General features: G+C 37.6%; 1 protein-coding gene across 1 annotated transcript in view; it reads right to left on the bottom strand.

Annotated features, from left to right (window-relative positions):
• The window catches only part of Smp_003340 (hypothetical protein), a gene marked incomplete at its 5' end in the record, with an annotated part of 31,798 nt that extends 26,094 nt beyond the window's left edge, over nt 1-5,704 (bottom strand). The window contains 7 exons of the mRNA XM_018793146.1: nt 214-352; nt 2,813-3,040; nt 5,082-5,192; nt 5,229-5,334; nt 5,369-5,428; nt 5,459-5,586; nt 5,622-5,704. Coding sequence (XP_018647688.1) covers nt 214-352; nt 2,813-3,040; nt 5,082-5,192; nt 5,229-5,334; nt 5,369-5,428; nt 5,459-5,586; nt 5,622-5,704 — 855 coding nt within the window. The remainder of the gene's footprint in view (nt 1-213; nt 353-2,812; nt 3,041-5,081; nt 5,193-5,228; nt 5,335-5,368; nt 5,429-5,458; nt 5,587-5,621) is intronic.
• Between the last annotated feature and the right edge of the window lie 11,265 nt (nt 5,705-16,969).

The raw sequence follows: 16,969 nt of genomic DNA, 5'->3' as shown, positions 1-16,969 counted from the left end.
TTTACTTAGTATTACTTCGTAGCGAAATCAATCCTTATGTACAAGAAACAGGAAATCGTTCTTCTCCTCATATCTACTTCATCACAGGCAAACAGAACATAAAAGCTAACAATGAAACTGCACTACTCAGGGATTATCAAACATAAATCCAGTTATTTGTATGCGAAAAAATTCACTCCGTGCTTTAAGTAGAAATACAAAAAAACAGCTTACACTTTTCACTGTGATAACGTCCCAACTTGACGATGAAACAGATGAAAATCTAAGCAGGCTTCCCTGTCTACCACGCTCCGACGATAAGCACACAACAACGGCATTAGTTGGTATGTTATGTAACCCGAATATATTGCATCTAGAAGGTTAAGATGGTTGTGGATATAATCGAAATTGTCATTTTTTTAAATATACAAATTACATTGTGAGAAGTGCATTTTGTTGTGTTATATGTAGTTTGGATTACCTACAGACAATGGATTGGCACCAAGACGAGTATTCTTACTACTTCACGCTTCTTATAAATAAGTTAATGAAATGAGTACGAGACGCTAGAAGAAAAACTGCAAATTGAACTAGTACATTGGAACAGAACTTATTCTAATGTCATAAATAAATTAATATATTTGTAATATCCCAATGAGTAGAAAAATTATTCTGTCATAAATTTTAAAAAACGACGAGCATGTGGAATTCCATTTCACCATAGACATTCTATCAGAAACGATGCGTTCATCGTCTAACTTTTCAGCAATTGATCTAAATAGAAATTCAATATGGGCCTATAGTACATAAATGACATGGCTCTGTTTAGTGAAAGACATTGGTATAATGTAGTCTTCTGAAGACTGAGTAGTAATGTGAAAATACGTAGGATATATTTCTAAACGCGAAATGTTGTTTAACGACTGGTCTGAGTTAATGTCTGCTTTGACCAGAGTGAGTTAGTTGAATGCATCGACTACTTCATCTGGAAATGGTATCAGCGTTGGAAATTAACAGTTAACAAAATTTCAGTTGACTTTTGAGAAATTGTGCCATTTGTTGTGTAGATAAGGCACACGTTTATCATTCAAGGGTCTAGTATAGTCCATAGTGGTCCGTTCTGTTCAACTCCATGGCCATAATATGCGACAACTGAAATTATAGGACATCCCCAGGTTATTGATATTTGACTACAAATGCTTTTGAAGCATTTCTCGTGTATGGTGGAACAGCATAGTGGACAATGATGAAGTCGGGAGCGGGAGTACTAATCAAACATGTTATATCCAAACGGAATATAAATAGATGGTAACTGCTAGAAGTTATTATGGATCATTACTACATACATTCTTACTGGATAATTATTAAGTAACTAGAATATATATATATATATATTCCTTTTATCATAAGCTTTCATTTGACCTGTTGGCTACTGCAATACGATTTACCATTCTTAACTAATTCACAATTTATCAGTTATAGTATCCCACACTCACAGCCACTTTTGGCTTGATCTTGTAGAATTATTATTGACTTTATGGTGTGATGTGGTCTGGTCTGCTTGTACATAAACCAAGTATGTCTAAAATACACGATTCACACAGCGGAGCCTGATATTTGTGATCTGAACTGAACAGGTTGGACTAGGAGAGAAGTTACTATGCAGAGGATCAATAAGGACTGAGCGCTGACTCAAGGCTGTTAGCACTGCTTGATGCATTGTTTTAGTATAGGAACAAGGTCATATAAGTAGGTATTCTGATTGGCGATTTTGTCGTGATATCGGAAGGTTAATAGAACATAACAAAGCAGGCTGGTTAGAATGTGCATTTTCGTCGGCTAAAGTCTGAGACATATGCTGTGTATCCCCCAACCAACGCCTACCTCGCCAAAAAGTGCTTGTTGAACTAGGAGTGGCAGATTCTAAGAAAACTAAAGAAGGACAAATTAAGACGTCGCATCACTCCATGAAGTTATTGTAGGACCGAGCCGCGTTGATAAGCGCAGACTATGTGGTTACGGTTAGTCAGGTGACCGTGATCAGTGATTGAGGACTCTAAGTGCGATAGTCCGAAACTGACTAGTGATTTAAATGTATTCACTATTTCCTCCCCTGGATTTTAAGCTCCAGCATTATTTTGAACGTTTTATTCTGCAAACTGATTACTTCGCTTTGAACCCCATTATTTATTCCATATTTTACTTTCACTAACAACTTTTAAGTTCATTAATTTGCCATTCACTTTGTTGATTTTATCCAGCTGTGCTGATGTAACGTGACAATCATCAGGTCCCACGTTGAATAAGATTAACTAACGGGACGGAGGTTAGAGCGACAGTATCTACTCAATAACTTTGATGCCACCAGGCTTATCAGTTTTCAAACTCGTTAGTCCCCGGGAAAGACTGACAACTTGCAAGTTACTCTGCTAACGAAAAATGTGGACAAGTGAACCTTTTGCAAGATTTCTAGTTGTATTTGAGTCTAAGAGCGGTTCACAAACCACCAGGTTTCAATCAACAAACTGAAGTTTTATCGAAACTCCGATCGCCTGTCCACCTTTCATAAAATTACTCAAGATTCAACATGACTTACCAGGGATGCATTTGAGGATTGAAATCGTATGGATTTACGATTCTTTAGCACATAAAATAAATAATAATACTTTTCAATGCTAAACCTAATATTTTCGCATTACAATGGTGTTATACACAGTTGGGTCGGAAATCTCACCAAATGAAGAAAGGATAGTTAACTGTTGCCCCGGAACAACAAAATTAATGTTATTTTTTGACATCAAGACATATAGTTACTGCAGTAAAATTCACTTACGAGTGTTGGTTATAAACAGACGACGGAATCGTATAGTTCTTTACGACCATAGGAGTTAACTGCAATCCAGAACTTGGAATTGGATATGTCCTGATAATGATATAAGATAATTCAGGTGCATCAATATCCAGATGACCACTCTTGTCCAGATATTTCTCAACTAGTGAGATTGTTAAACTGGATTCAGTTTTCCCGGAAACTATATTTATTTGATTAGAACTTGAGTTCCTATAAATGTTCCAAAAACCAATAGTACTAACACAAGGTATCACAGGAGTAATAATCAGTTAACTGCCCCCAAATGCCCTGGTACGGCCGAGAGTGGGGAGAGTCTACTCTCCCTCTCGAAATGCTCGCACATGGCCAGCGAATATATAGCCTCTGCCAGGGAAGTCCTACTCACTGCCTTCTCGTGGCGGGGGTGTTGTTTACGAAAGTGAGAGGACGAAAAGCGAATGTCCGGCGCTTTAACCGGGTTGGTGGACACGGAGGGTCCACCTAGGGGAGTTGGAAAACCCTGATTCCAAACCAATGGTGCACATGGGCTCCAGTATCCTGATGGAACGAATGGCGGACGAACCTGTCATTGGTCAACGGCTACCATGGGACTGCATCTCCTCACGATGCTCCATTGCCTTGTGGATCAGACCTTTTGGTCAAAGGCTCGGGGTGTGGCCCCCTAAGAAAACCACCTGCTTCGGTTTGGGCACCCGGGCAGTATCACAGCCCACACACACAAATAGTGTGGCGCATATGTACCTGGTGCCCTTTTGTACCAATATATATGTGTTTAAATAAATAAATAAATATAATCAGTTAACTAAAATATTAACAAACGTATAAAAGTGAAAGCGGGGTTATGATGCTTTCCCATGAAAATAAACTTAACTCGGACAATTGGCCTTAGGAACCCACAGATTTGCTTAACATTCCTCTCGAACGCTACCATATTAAAAAGGAAATTTAGTAACACATTTAGATGGGATGAAACAAAACAAATATAAACAGCGGAAGTGGTTATGATAGGACAGTCTAATGTGCGCAGAAGCACCACTTAAACGTTTGGCAAATGCATTCGGTGAAAGCATCAAAGAAATGGCTCTACTCAAAATCTTATTTTTATCGAGACAAACAGTATGATTGTAGGTCCATATGAGAAGTCCTAACAGAAATCGACATATTTCAGGGTTTCTTGTCGACATCTGAATGCAATGAAAATTAACCGGAATACCGACATAGGTGTTGTTAAAACTTTAAGTCTAAGGGCTGGAATACCAAACAAAGAATGATGTAGAAAATGAACAACAACAAGCTTCGAACGTTTCACTAACAATCTCTTATTGAAATCATGCTACTAAAGGCTATTCTGAGATTTTAGATTCTCGACTTACTTATGGCAAATAATGTTACGGTAGAGGTGAATAGTTACAAGGAAAAACTTGTTCCTTAAACAGATAAGAATTCTTGCAGCTGATCCATATGCTACAGTGGAAAACGAAATTCCATGACATTTAAGAAACGTCGTCGCTACAAAAGCATATCCTTGGTACATAATATCAGCTTAGTTTTGGAGTCAATACATTATCAGTTTCCGTCCAAACATTTAGTGTTTATCCAAACAAAAGTTTGATGTTTCATGAATTCCCCCTCTCTCAGTAACTGTTTATTTAAAACGTAGTCGGGTTTAGATCAGCTGAAATTATCAATTACATTCGATAACTACGTACTAAATTGTCACCACACTAGTCTTGTCAAATCGAATGTAACGTATATTAGCGAACCGTTAGTGTAACGCACTCAAAACCTTGCCCTACTAACTGCTAATTTCCTGATTGTCACACTATTTTATTCTAATTTCTACTGTTAATTGCTAACATTCTTGAGTGTAAGTGTATTGGATGTGCTCACTGAAATTTTATCTCGTGTTCTCTTCATCAGATTTGTTCACATATGCTACTAATTACGCTCCAACCATTACACGATATCATACCTTCAAGCTAAACACAAACTGCTAAATATTTGCATCGTTCCAAGGAACTAACTCCTAAAGCCATTACATACATCTGACCTAACTGCCCACTACAGCAGAACTATGCATTTTTGAAAAACAATGTAACTCCTTAAACTTTACATCCTGAAAACCCAAAAATTATTATGAAGATGAAATTTTTTCGATCTTCCTTGTTCTAATGTTAACTCAGAAAAAGGTATTAACAAAAGTGGTTGTAAGAAGACCTTTAAAAGCGACGTATATAGATATTATACTTACATATTCCTATCAGATGACAGCTTTTCACCTGTTTGAAGACGATAAGCATCCACTCCTTTATCGTAAGCAACAACTAAAATCCCTGAGTTTTCATCACACCAAATGTCCCCACTGTTGATCAACATAAGCAACAAGTATTTATATTACCTGGATGATTCAGAAGAATCTATTAAAGCCTCCCATAAAACACCACCAAACTTAATGTCCCAAGCACGTAACTTAGTTCCATGCTTGGAGGAAAGAGAAAACAACTCTAAATGTATGCATGCATATTTTTAAGGACTTACTATTGCCGCATAATTCAAATCCAGTCAATTCACCATCTTCGTCAAGTACCTGTCGCCAAACTACAAGCAATTATACAACCTCGAACATACCAATTGATCCATCCTTTAAATTGATAGAACTAATAACATTGAGTTCAGAACCCACAAAATAATTTTTAGGGATAGTCCCATCAAACTTTAATTTTGAATACTTGACTTTTCCCACAAACTTTTGATTCCTTAAAAGGAGCATCAGAAAGCGAATAAGGCATACCAATCTAGAACGTCAACCTGGTCTTCATATATGGCATTAACGCTGAGTGCAAGGGAAGCCAGCAGCCATAGGGATAAATGCATGTCAATGGGTACCGCACGAATCTAATGACCCGCAGTTCAACGAACGTCTTCTAATGACAAAATCACAAACCTTACCAGGCATAAAAAAACAAATTAAATATTTGTTGAGATATATCTATACCGCATAAGATATGCTTCTTGAGTTTGAATACATCATCCATCATAGAAAATAATTCCTGCATTCCCTTGTACTATGTTTCATGCACTTCTCGCTTCCATCATGAACCTCATAAATCAAAAGTCAGCATGTCATGAATTCTTCAAAACTTTAGGTGGCTTTACCTTTTAATCATTTTACCCATTTTTGGTGCATACATCATCTCTTGTCTTTACTTCCTCTTTTAGGATGACTTCAGTGATGAGTAATCACTAACCATGTCAAACTCAGTCAGCTCAACAGGACCTCAGTATTCAAAAAGCGTTGTCTAAGTGCCGGAAATCGTTTTGATAGTGTCTCGCTCAAACTTATGTACCCTGCAAAAGTAAAGTTTAAAGACAATTCATCCACATTCTTTATTCATATATTCATTCAGGAAGGTTACGTTTCAAAAACTCAACATGGTGGGCTGTTATATGATAAACACCGTGAAGAATAAGTTAAACTATGTGTTCTTGTGTGCATGTTACGTGTTGTAAAGTATTTTGGATGTCTTTGTTTATCAGCTATGAACAGAGCTTTAGCCGTCACACGTCAATTTTCTCAATAGCTGTACCCATTACATAGTTTTTATCCTAGTTTGTCATTATTTTGATGTGATTGTTACTGACTATCTGGGTGAGTGTCAAGTTAACTTTAATACGGTTATTTTTATCAATCTAAATACAAGCAATTGAAAAGCACTATTTATCAAGTCAGAGGTAGACTAGTGTGAGATTTTTTTATACCGAAAATGGGCTCCTAGACCTTAAGCATTTGATTTGTAGTGACCGGCCAGTCTCGATAAGAACACGATTGGAATAACAGAAACAATTATTATTATTGTAACCAATTGTACCAGAGATTGTTTTACTGTATTTGTTTAACTGTATCAGACTCACTTCTTGTTTCGCTATCCGCCTTGTTTGGTTCGAACTTTCTCACGCACTGCCCATTTCGCCTGTACCCATTGGCATGTCTCGGTATTATTTCGATACCACGAGATCGCCAATAAATGTACTTGATCTGGATTAATAAAGCCTTCTGGTTTACGAGTTATCAAAGGAACCAAGTCGTTTTTGGACGCGTAATCGAATAGTAGTGGTGATCATAGTCCGTCCTCGACTCGACACCCACTACAGATTTATCACCCTAACTGATTTTGACGAACAGGGATATCTGGCGGTTGCTTAGTAAATGCAGGTTGAGTCAATTCTGTGTAAAACTATTTTTAAACATTATATGATTTTCTAGTTTACAACCACAAACAATTCTAACCTTTATTCGTATCACAACTTTTGCTAGGACTGACATAGTAATATGTGACTTTCTTCAAACTTCCGAAGGAGTCATAGAATTAAACTTTTCCTATACCTTGCCAGTCAGTAACTTTAATCTTGCTTAATACTTAGACAAAAATTTCAAATTGACCGTTTATATTAGTAACTTGATAATATGGACTAACCTGTCTGTATGTGAAGTTTCATGTACCCGATGGGGACCAAAAGGGTGCCCCTAGTCTGATAAGCATTTTCACTAACCAAGTGTAGAATCCACTTGTACGTTCCCATAAGTACATGTCAGAAAATCTCACCATGTGTTTCTCCTATAACGTACCACTTGTTTTTCTTGGTGTGTACCGTTTCTTCCGTCGTTGTTGACATACATATATATTCAGTTTCTATTTGAGTTTATTTACAGTTGTTATTATTCTATCGTTTGTAATTTCTTAACCGATGTCGAATCTTCAATTTTGTTGTTATTGTTGTGTTTTCTGAATGACATTTTACTTTCACTTTATGCAAAATCTCGAAATCCGATAACCACCATATTTATCGTCGATCAGATAGATGTTCGACTTTCTAACTGTTAGCAAAGTTTTTAATGTTTGAACAGTTGGATGTTTGACTTAAACTTATTTACTTGAGGTTCGGGCAGTATTCCCGAGTCCTCAAGGTCCTCTTCACTTTTGCCAAGTACTTATTGTATACCTGTAGTATTTAATTACTTACTGTCCCCAATGAATCTTACAAGTTTATTGGTGCGGCATTACCAATACCTCCTTTGCGGGTACAATTGAAGTATATTATGTTTCATTTGTAATTGTTCCAATCCAATTCGTGCAACACGTCTCTATTACCTGGTGCAGTTTTGCGAGTTTTTATACGGTAATTATAACCGATTATCGACTTTATAACTTACTCAACTCCAATGCACCACTATCTTTTTCCAATCCAGGTCGGTTTGTATTACAGCAAATTTCAAAATTCTTGCTTGTTTATTGGTCTTAAATTCCCCATGATAAAGAGATCATGCACTAATACCTGTAGACCATCAGCATAGGCGATCTCCGTGAATGATTACAGAATCGTTAGGGAGTGGTGTGACCTCCTAGATTACTTCGTGGTCAAGTCCCCTAGTTAATACTTATGCTATCGTGACAGTGATGTGTTTGACTAGAATAAATACTTTGAATAGGCAACAAAATGTTTTGTTATTATTAACATTTAGTAGATATACAAGGTGGAGCCACTGTTGCATGCGTCTTCTCGTGACGTGCAACCGGATGGTGCTCGTCGATTGTCCTTTTCCTTTATGAGAATAGAAAAAGTGTTCTTCGTTCACTGACCTCCCTGCTGGATGATTTAATAAGCATCAAGTGGCCCTTCAGATTATTCTATCAATATGACCTGTGCCGGTGCACAACATCAAGAGAACTAACTATGGCGCCTTTAGGGACGATTTCAAAAGAGTATCCTGGCCCAGCGAAAACACTTGAAATACAAGATTATTGCGATGTTACTCTGGACGTATTGCCGCTGTTTGTCGATCAATATATTCGTTACTTATGGGGCCGAAGTGTTGGAACTCTTGATGTTTGTTCATTCACATCGGAATTAAATATATGTGTCTGTAAGTCCATTTTGTTGGGCCGTTCGCTTCACTTGTCGGTTTGCGTTTATCTCAATCGATGCGGAACAAAAACACAAGTATTGGGGGAATTAATGTAATTGGTTAACAACAATAATTTACAAGTCATCTGTAATTTATTATTGATGGGCAGTTTTGACTTATACTACTAGGGATAGTTTGAAGAAGCTTATTCCAAGGTTCAATTTTAGTTTTCTGTTTATCAACAGCGAAACCCACTTCTGTCAGTCTTTCGTAAAGTCTACAAGGTTCTTCTGGCTGAACTATGACATATGAAAGCTCACCAGAAACAAGACTTTAGCTTGCAATAAATAGTGTCTCTCCAAAGGTACAGACGACCGACAACGACAAGGGGCATAACGCAACGAATTCGCCCAGAAAATCGATTGAGACGGTATAACTCATGACTCTCCCTGAGAGACTACATGCTAATCAACGGCAAGCTTTTATATAAGCCTGTGAATAAATAGGTAGTTACCACACTGAATATTACGGATCATGATTCTTTGGCAAAAAGCGACATCCATGATGATGGTGTTAGTTTACAAGTTAAAAATATTCCTAACTAAATGCTCACATCCTGTGTTCAAGCTGTATTATTATCCGTTCTCTCGACCGTTTCTGTGTATATATTTGCATATGGAGGTATATTAAAATGAACGTATTATTATTCACAAACATCTTATGGGAACATAAATGTTGTGAAGGGACCATTTCGGGTTTCTTCAAAAGTATAATAATACACAAGTTTCAATACTGTGAGCATTATATTTGCCACATTTGAAAAAGGAGAGAAAAATAAAACAAAATATTAACAATAGAATAATAATAGATCAGGTTATGTGTAATTGAGAAGAATATTAAATTGATTTTAAAAAAGGAAAGGGAGAAACCAAGTAAGTAGAAATAAAGGAGACGTGAAATACGCAAACAGCTTAATAAGTGTGTTTATGAACGCAGAACAAGAATAAACGACTATGCATTTATCGCCAAATGAATAATAAAACAAAATAAAAAATGAAATAATAAGTAAATGACTTATTAGTGCGGTAAGATATAACGTTAGAATAAGTGTTTGTGCAGCCATAGTTTGGAATGATGCCATGAAAGTCTGAATAAAGGGCAACGGATAATCAATATATATGAGTCGTATATGCATAGTGAAGATAAAATGAGTCTGAGAAGTTGATGTAAGCGTAACTTAAGTTATTGTCCTAATTAAAAACTTCGTAATCTTAGGAATAATATTTACTTAGAATGAAAAAAAGGAGAGAGAAAAGAAATCAACACCTAACGAAAGGGTCCAACCATGTTATATGTGTAAGCCTACTCCCTTTTCTCTTTCATTTAAACACTGACTACTTAGACTGTTCAAATACCCACTCAGACGTACAAACATGTTCACTTGTTAATTGATATTCAGCTGTCTGCTCTTTCGCCCTTGTGCCATTCGTGTCTTTCAAATTGAACTTTGTGAATAAACTGTCCCTATAACACTTTGTCTTGACTCCTAAGAACCCTTAAATGATGATAGAATAACGTGTAAGTGGTTACTTAGTCAAAGAACATACGATGTTAAAAACGGAAACACAGCCTTCCGTTCATTGTGTTCAATTCCAGTCAGTCTTTCAAGTAATTTACCAATTCCTGTTTCCCCGCATGATAACTTCCAATTTAGAAATGTTTGTATTTGATTATTGCGACATCTGTTATGTCTGTTTTATAGCAATGTACGTGTGATGTTTTCCTTTACAATATGTTGTTTTCAACAACGTACTCTTACATGCATTTACTGTAGACTCGTTTCTCACTTTTTTCATATTGTGCTGTGTTTACGTTGCATTTATTTGTCTTCGAAGAGCTACAGCGGAGCAATCGCCAATCGCGTGCAACGTAGAACCTGGTGGTTTAGCTGTACCCGACCGGATTATCTAAACCAACGTATATGGCTCAATCTGAAAAATAGTGACTTGGCAGTGTGGTTTGTATGTATTAAGGCGTATTATCCCAAGAGTGTTTTATTGGCAATGTATTTCAGTATCAATCGGTCTTCGGCATATCGTTAACTTGTTAATAACTAGATGAGCTGATACAATCATAAATATCTTCCCAAAGCTAGTCTTTTAATTGAGAACTTGTTGTCAAGTTACAGATCGTTTTAAAATTTGCGTCATTTTCCACAATTTTCTTCGTTGAAACCATCCGAAAGAATAAAAAAAACTGATTAGCTAATGCGTGCTTCCCTATAAATGTTAGTATTTATCATAGTATTCAAAACTAAAGAACCATAGCGCATAAAATGACTTCGAAACTGCCCACCGCAGTCACTAACATGAGCGAAGCTATTAAAAAGACAGAGATTTCCAGTACTCATTCAGCCTTATGGGTGACATTGTGTGGTAATACAATATACCTTAAATCAGATGAGTCCAGAAATGGATAGTGAGTCCAACTACTTACAGATGGGATTTTCACTAATGCTCTCTGTCTGCTTACAACAGTCAACACGTTATGAAGTATGGAGCAGATCACATCGATTTGTCTTTCTAAATTTTCGTGTAAACAAGAAACTTACCAAGGTGACGGTGTTCACACCGTACAACAGGCATTCTATTCACAAGATACGATTGAATGGCGTTATTCTTCCAGAAGGCTAAATGTCACTAAATGAAATCTGTATTATATGAGCACAAAAAGACAAACACCTCAAAACTGAATACTGTTTATCGCTAATATAACCTTCTAAGAGTCCAGATCACTTTGGTTGTGACCTTTCACCCGGTCATGAGTCTGCAGAGAAGTGTGTAAAGTTAGGTTGTATTTTGGTTGCCAGCATGTCTTGAAGATGTCTCCTATCATTTTTAACTTCAGTGCTGCATTTGTCTCTCAATACCTAGTAAAAGCAGAGGTCAGATTTCCTCAAGGACACCTTTTAGATATGCCAGAATTTCCGTTAGCCCTTTGGCAAGCGTTCCGTGTCTCGAATAATCTAGAATGTTCGTTTTTCCCTCGTGTGCTTACTCTGGGGTGCATTGTGTTGGGTAGAGTTCAGAATGATGTTCCTCACTACCTACCAGTGACCATTCACCGTTAGTTCCAACCAATCTCGTGACAATGAGGCGTGTTGAAGATGCCCTCTCGTTATCATGTAGTCTGCTTCGGTGTAGCAAAGGTCAGAAGTATCCTCGTCTCACCGAAGTATTTCGTCTGTGATAACGCTAAATATGACTTTACCGTGGTCCCTACTTCCAATAGGTGCATGGACATGAACATGGGCAACTAGAAGCTAATCATTTTTCAGTAAATAATTTGAATTTCAGGGTTTTCAGTCTCTGTCCTATTCTGACCCACATGTTCAGTCAGTCCTGAACTTCTGATGGCCTTGGCAAGCCGCCTAAGGAGTCGCCCTGTAGGAGGTGTATCCTGCTTGCTGAAATTCGATAATGGAATGCTGAAATCTCCAGCTAGTAGTACCTGGTCGAACCACAGGTACTTAAGCTTTGGCTTGTATGGTCATATCATCTTGGGTTTTAGAAACCATGAAGGGGGTGGTATATTCCTTCAATCAAGTACTTTGTGCCGTTCTCACTAACGTAACATCAGCATAACTCTGTCAACTCGGTAAATTCCGTAGTGCGTGGTGTTACGGCTTCGAAGAGACTGTTAGTGTTCATTGCCACTCCACCTCGTGTTTTGTGCACATTATGGAATAAGAAAAGTGACATGATTTGCCAGCTCACTTTCCCATCCATGATTTCAGGTCATAGCCATGTTTTAGTTGAGACATTGAGCTTCAGACCTAACCCAAGGCACATTTTTCTGATTCCTCCCAGTTTGCCTCTTAGTCCTTTTATGCTGCGATTGAGGCACTTGGAGATTAGTTTTATCGCTTGGTTCTCCTCTACGGCAGCACCTGTCTTCTGAGTTTTCAGCAGATTGTTGTCCGAAGTATTCTGGCCAGATGTGACTGAAAAAGTCTTTTTCGATCCATACCATGCATAAAAAACCTTAGTTAGGTCCTTTCGGTTCCTAAATTTCACGACCATTGGACACAGAGGCATTATGCCCGTCAGGTATTAAGGCTGGGGTAGCCTGAACGTGCTAATTATTGTGGTGATATGGAGGACTATGCTACGTGATAGACAACGCCACCGTTGCGTATCATGGTCGTGGGCATCATTTAGACTGCCATCTATGATCACAGGCATTCCGTGGACCACCATGGTGGTGGGTTCTCGGGTTTTCGCTGATCTTTCAGAAACATTTTCTACGACCCATGGTTTGTTGTGTCTATCTGGAATAGCTAAATCAATGGTCTTTCGGCAAAGTTTACTCTGTGACGTGTGTTGAAACTAAAGTTACACTTAGAAGTCGGGGTTTATTTTTTGATAAGTTTTGGCCCATAAACAAGCGGCATCGCTTAGCTGAAGTGATACATTTTCTCAGTATTTTACGGTGTTTGTCCCATTGTTCCTAATCAAAGTCTTCCCTACTTCTTAATAAGATGCTCTCTAACACTGGAACATTAAGTGAAATCAAAAAGTTTTGTTTGTATTCTATGAGCTATGTTGTTGTTATTTCCCTTCCCAACACTCACCCACTGCTCCTTATCGCCAAAAGATTCTGGGCATTAATGACAGTCAAAAATTTTTTTGGTGCATGAGCTCGGTTTACGGCACTCGTAGTCGCGCATTTGACGGAGCATGTCGTATCCAGGTAAGATTGGCTACAGTTGTTGTCGATGAGGTTTCATGCTTGTCTTTTGTAAGTTCTGTTGGTGTATTTTTTCTACACAGGAGAAAATGTACCAGAACCACGATCAGTGGTGACGTAACGCTACAGAAATTATATTCATATGCCCAGTCACTGGTTTTAATGAGTGACGTGTGTGTGACACACTTAGTGCTTTTGTGTTATTTCCCCCCAGCAATAGTCGGCAACGCAGGCAGTTTAGGACGACTTTTTCTCCCATCTCTTTTTCGCTTTCTAGTCTTGCTTTGTTTGTTACGTGACTGAGAACGTGTTTGTAGAGGAGTGGGAAAATAACTAATATATGCATGCTATCTAACATCAGTATTTGCCCTTCTATTGATTGCTAAATTTTCCACTCTACTTATTTTTTATGTGGAAGCAAAAAATTACCAAAGACTGTAGGTAGTTATATATGTATGTGAAACAAACAGAAGCCATAGTAACATTAGTAAATTAGCATAAAATACTGTCCTAGTTCCTTAAGGGTATATCGCTTTTCTTCATGAAGAACCGCAGGGAAGTTATTTAGAAACTAAATCCGGTGACGAATTCCAAGGCCTGACTACTCGTGAAATGCACAGTGGAAGCCTACAGTCTAGTACACCTCATTTTACCTCTAATTTATGGGTATGGTCCCTAGGTAATAAAATGATGTGAAGCAAGAATTTTTGGAAGATACCTAGGGGTATTTAAGACTTTTTTAAGTCGTTTAAAGTTTTCCTTTTTGCCACCTTTCTTAAAAGGTAAACACGTATTTTCAGGCGTTTCTTTAATATCATGAACTTAAGCTCACAAGCTAATTCAGTTCAACTTTGACAATACTCTGGAATAATTTTATCCCTTAGAAGTTAAAAAAGCGTCATTTTTTACTACTGCTAGTGAAGACGAATAGGACTGCTAAAAATAAATCAAAATATTCTGTGTAATTGGCCAAACATGATCTTCAAAGTTATGAGTCCGAAGTCTTCTCTAAAGGCGTTTTTATCAAAGTCAAAAAGCGGTTTTAAGGAATGGGGCAATAAGAATTCTAGAGTTTTACCAAACTACATCTCTTCTAGGAGCTCACTGTGTAGACTGCACGCGTAGTTTGTAACAAGTTTCAAGTGGGAGACTCTACACCTTGAAATACTGAAAATAAGTTAATTTTCATCCAAGTTGAAGACAAATCACATTTCCTAAAGTGCTAGCTCATTGTTCTGCTTTTAGACTTCTCTCCAGAGCTTGAGACTATCACCAAAAGCAATACTTAAGAGGACATTTGCAGAGGAAGGACATTTATACGAATAAAAAATAGCGGAGGTCCTAGTGCTAAGCTCTGTTTCTGAGAATCAGAAATTCACTTTGTCACTAAAACACGGATTGTTTAGATGCTACAAAAGTCAGTCTGTTAGCGTGAACTGAATACATCGGTTTAACCCATTGATCAGACATGCATGAATGATCCTATCAAAAGAAGCCGAAGTATACCGCATCCATTTTTCACTTGAGATTGAGGATAATGGTCCATCGATTCACCACAGTCGACAGATATGTGATGGAAAAGTAGTTTTAAGGGGCATTGGTTCGTTTGCTTTCGAAGATTTGGGCAGTGTGTGATATCCGAAGCTTATCTAGTACCACTCCTCGATTTAGGGTACATGAACATTGCAACTTGAGAAGTTTGATGGAAGTGAGTTCCAACACTCTCACTTCCTTTTAACAAGACACATTCCTATTTTTAGCACAATTTAACCGTCATTTCACTGCGGATTTCATTAAGACAGTTCCGTTGGAATGTTTTCACGGAAATAATTGGACGTTACTTTAATGTGAAACCGTTTTCACCTTCAGACGATCTTGACTGTTTGTCAGTGACGCTGATTAAGTACTCCAGAAGCGTTTACCTCTTCCAGAACTTCGTTGTCAAAAACGACTTGGTTGACCCTACCCGTGCTGCAATTCGAAATTCTCTCTTTTTGTTGTTATTGTTAAGGTCTACTTCAGAAAAATCTACTTGCATACAGCCAGTCTTCGTCCACATCTTTTGCTGTGCGCTATGCTTGGGCTGTCATTTGGAAAATCCAAATCATTCAACTGCGTTCTATGTGCTCCTGGTGCTCAGTGATTCCCTTGAGAGGAGGTCTTAATAGTCCTGCCAACAATTATTACGACGAGAATAGTTGAGAGCATGCAGCATTATCTGACACTAGTCTTTGCTTGGAATTTATCGCTGAGCTACCCTCCATACACAACGTTGCAACTGACTCCTTTGTAGGAACTCCATTCAATGGCTACAATCATTTCTGGCATCCTAGAACGTCAAAAAAAGATTCCACAAAGTTATTTTATCCACGCTATCAAATGTTTTCTCATAACCAAAGAAGTTGATGTATGGTGTTGAGTACCGTTTGGTATCAAAAAATGAATAGCAATTAAGAATAAATGAAAAGGAGACTTCAGTACAGAGTCGATTGGAGGCTTATTCATCAGCAATTTTCGCCCCAACAGGAGCAACAAGCTTAGCTTGACTCATTCACTAGTCCGCTACATAGACAGGAGTTTGATTATTGAGATTTGAAGACAATGTGAGTGAACTACGAAAGTTGCGTTACTTAATATTTTAGTAGACTCTGGTTATGAAAGCATGAGTAAAATACAGTACTATAAGTAAGCTTAAAGTAGGAAGGGTAATAAAATGTTATGGATTTAAAACTCACTAACGTGTTTTTTAGATTGTATATTGTCAGTTTATTTATAATATTTTCATAATTTTAATATGACACAATTGAAATTTGTCGGTGAGAAGTAGGAAATTAACGTAATAAATATTAAAATTACAATTTAGTAGTCACCTGTGTGTTCACGTACGTGCTAGCTCGCCTAATTATTTTAACAAGTATATTCATCCTTAGTGTTGGTGCTAACTGTTTTATAAATCCTAAGTTTTCGATGGAAGTCTTCCTACGTTTTAAATACTGTCTGAGATTCCCAGTCTGACGGTGTATGTGAATGTTATCTGCGGTAATTAGAGCACGTAGATCTGAATCTGGACTTCAATAGTAGAATCTTTTTCGACCCCCATAATTCTGTAGTAGATACGAAGTATATGTAGCGAACGCAAAAGATACGAAAGATAGGTACTAAAGTATTAAATGCGGTAGTCGGTATGATTGCAGCAGGCAAAATAGCGGAGTCTAGACTCCCTGCATCTGAGCTGAGATGAAATTCTAATATAGGAATAAAACCCTCTGGTTAGCGGAAATTCATGAGTATTTAAGTAAGTACGGGCAACAATAATGTTCTTCGGGATTCTTATATGTACCACTCTAACAGGACAGTAACTTGAAAATAAAAAGGTAGTTGTTCAGTTGTATTGGTCTGATGATCCTGCGGATTGGTACGCTTTCGTCCACCGTGCTTAAGAGAATGATCGATTGATATTGAACCGAAAAGTTTTGCGATTAGAA

Source organism: Schistosoma mansoni, chromosome 1 (genome assembly GCF_000237925.1).
Source record: "Schistosoma mansoni strain Puerto Rico chromosome 1, complete genome".
Classification (NCBI taxonomy): domain Eukaryota; kingdom Metazoa; phylum Platyhelminthes; class Trematoda; order Strigeidida; family Schistosomatidae; genus Schistosoma; species Schistosoma mansoni.
This window is presented reverse-complemented; position numbering and strand designations above follow the sequence as displayed.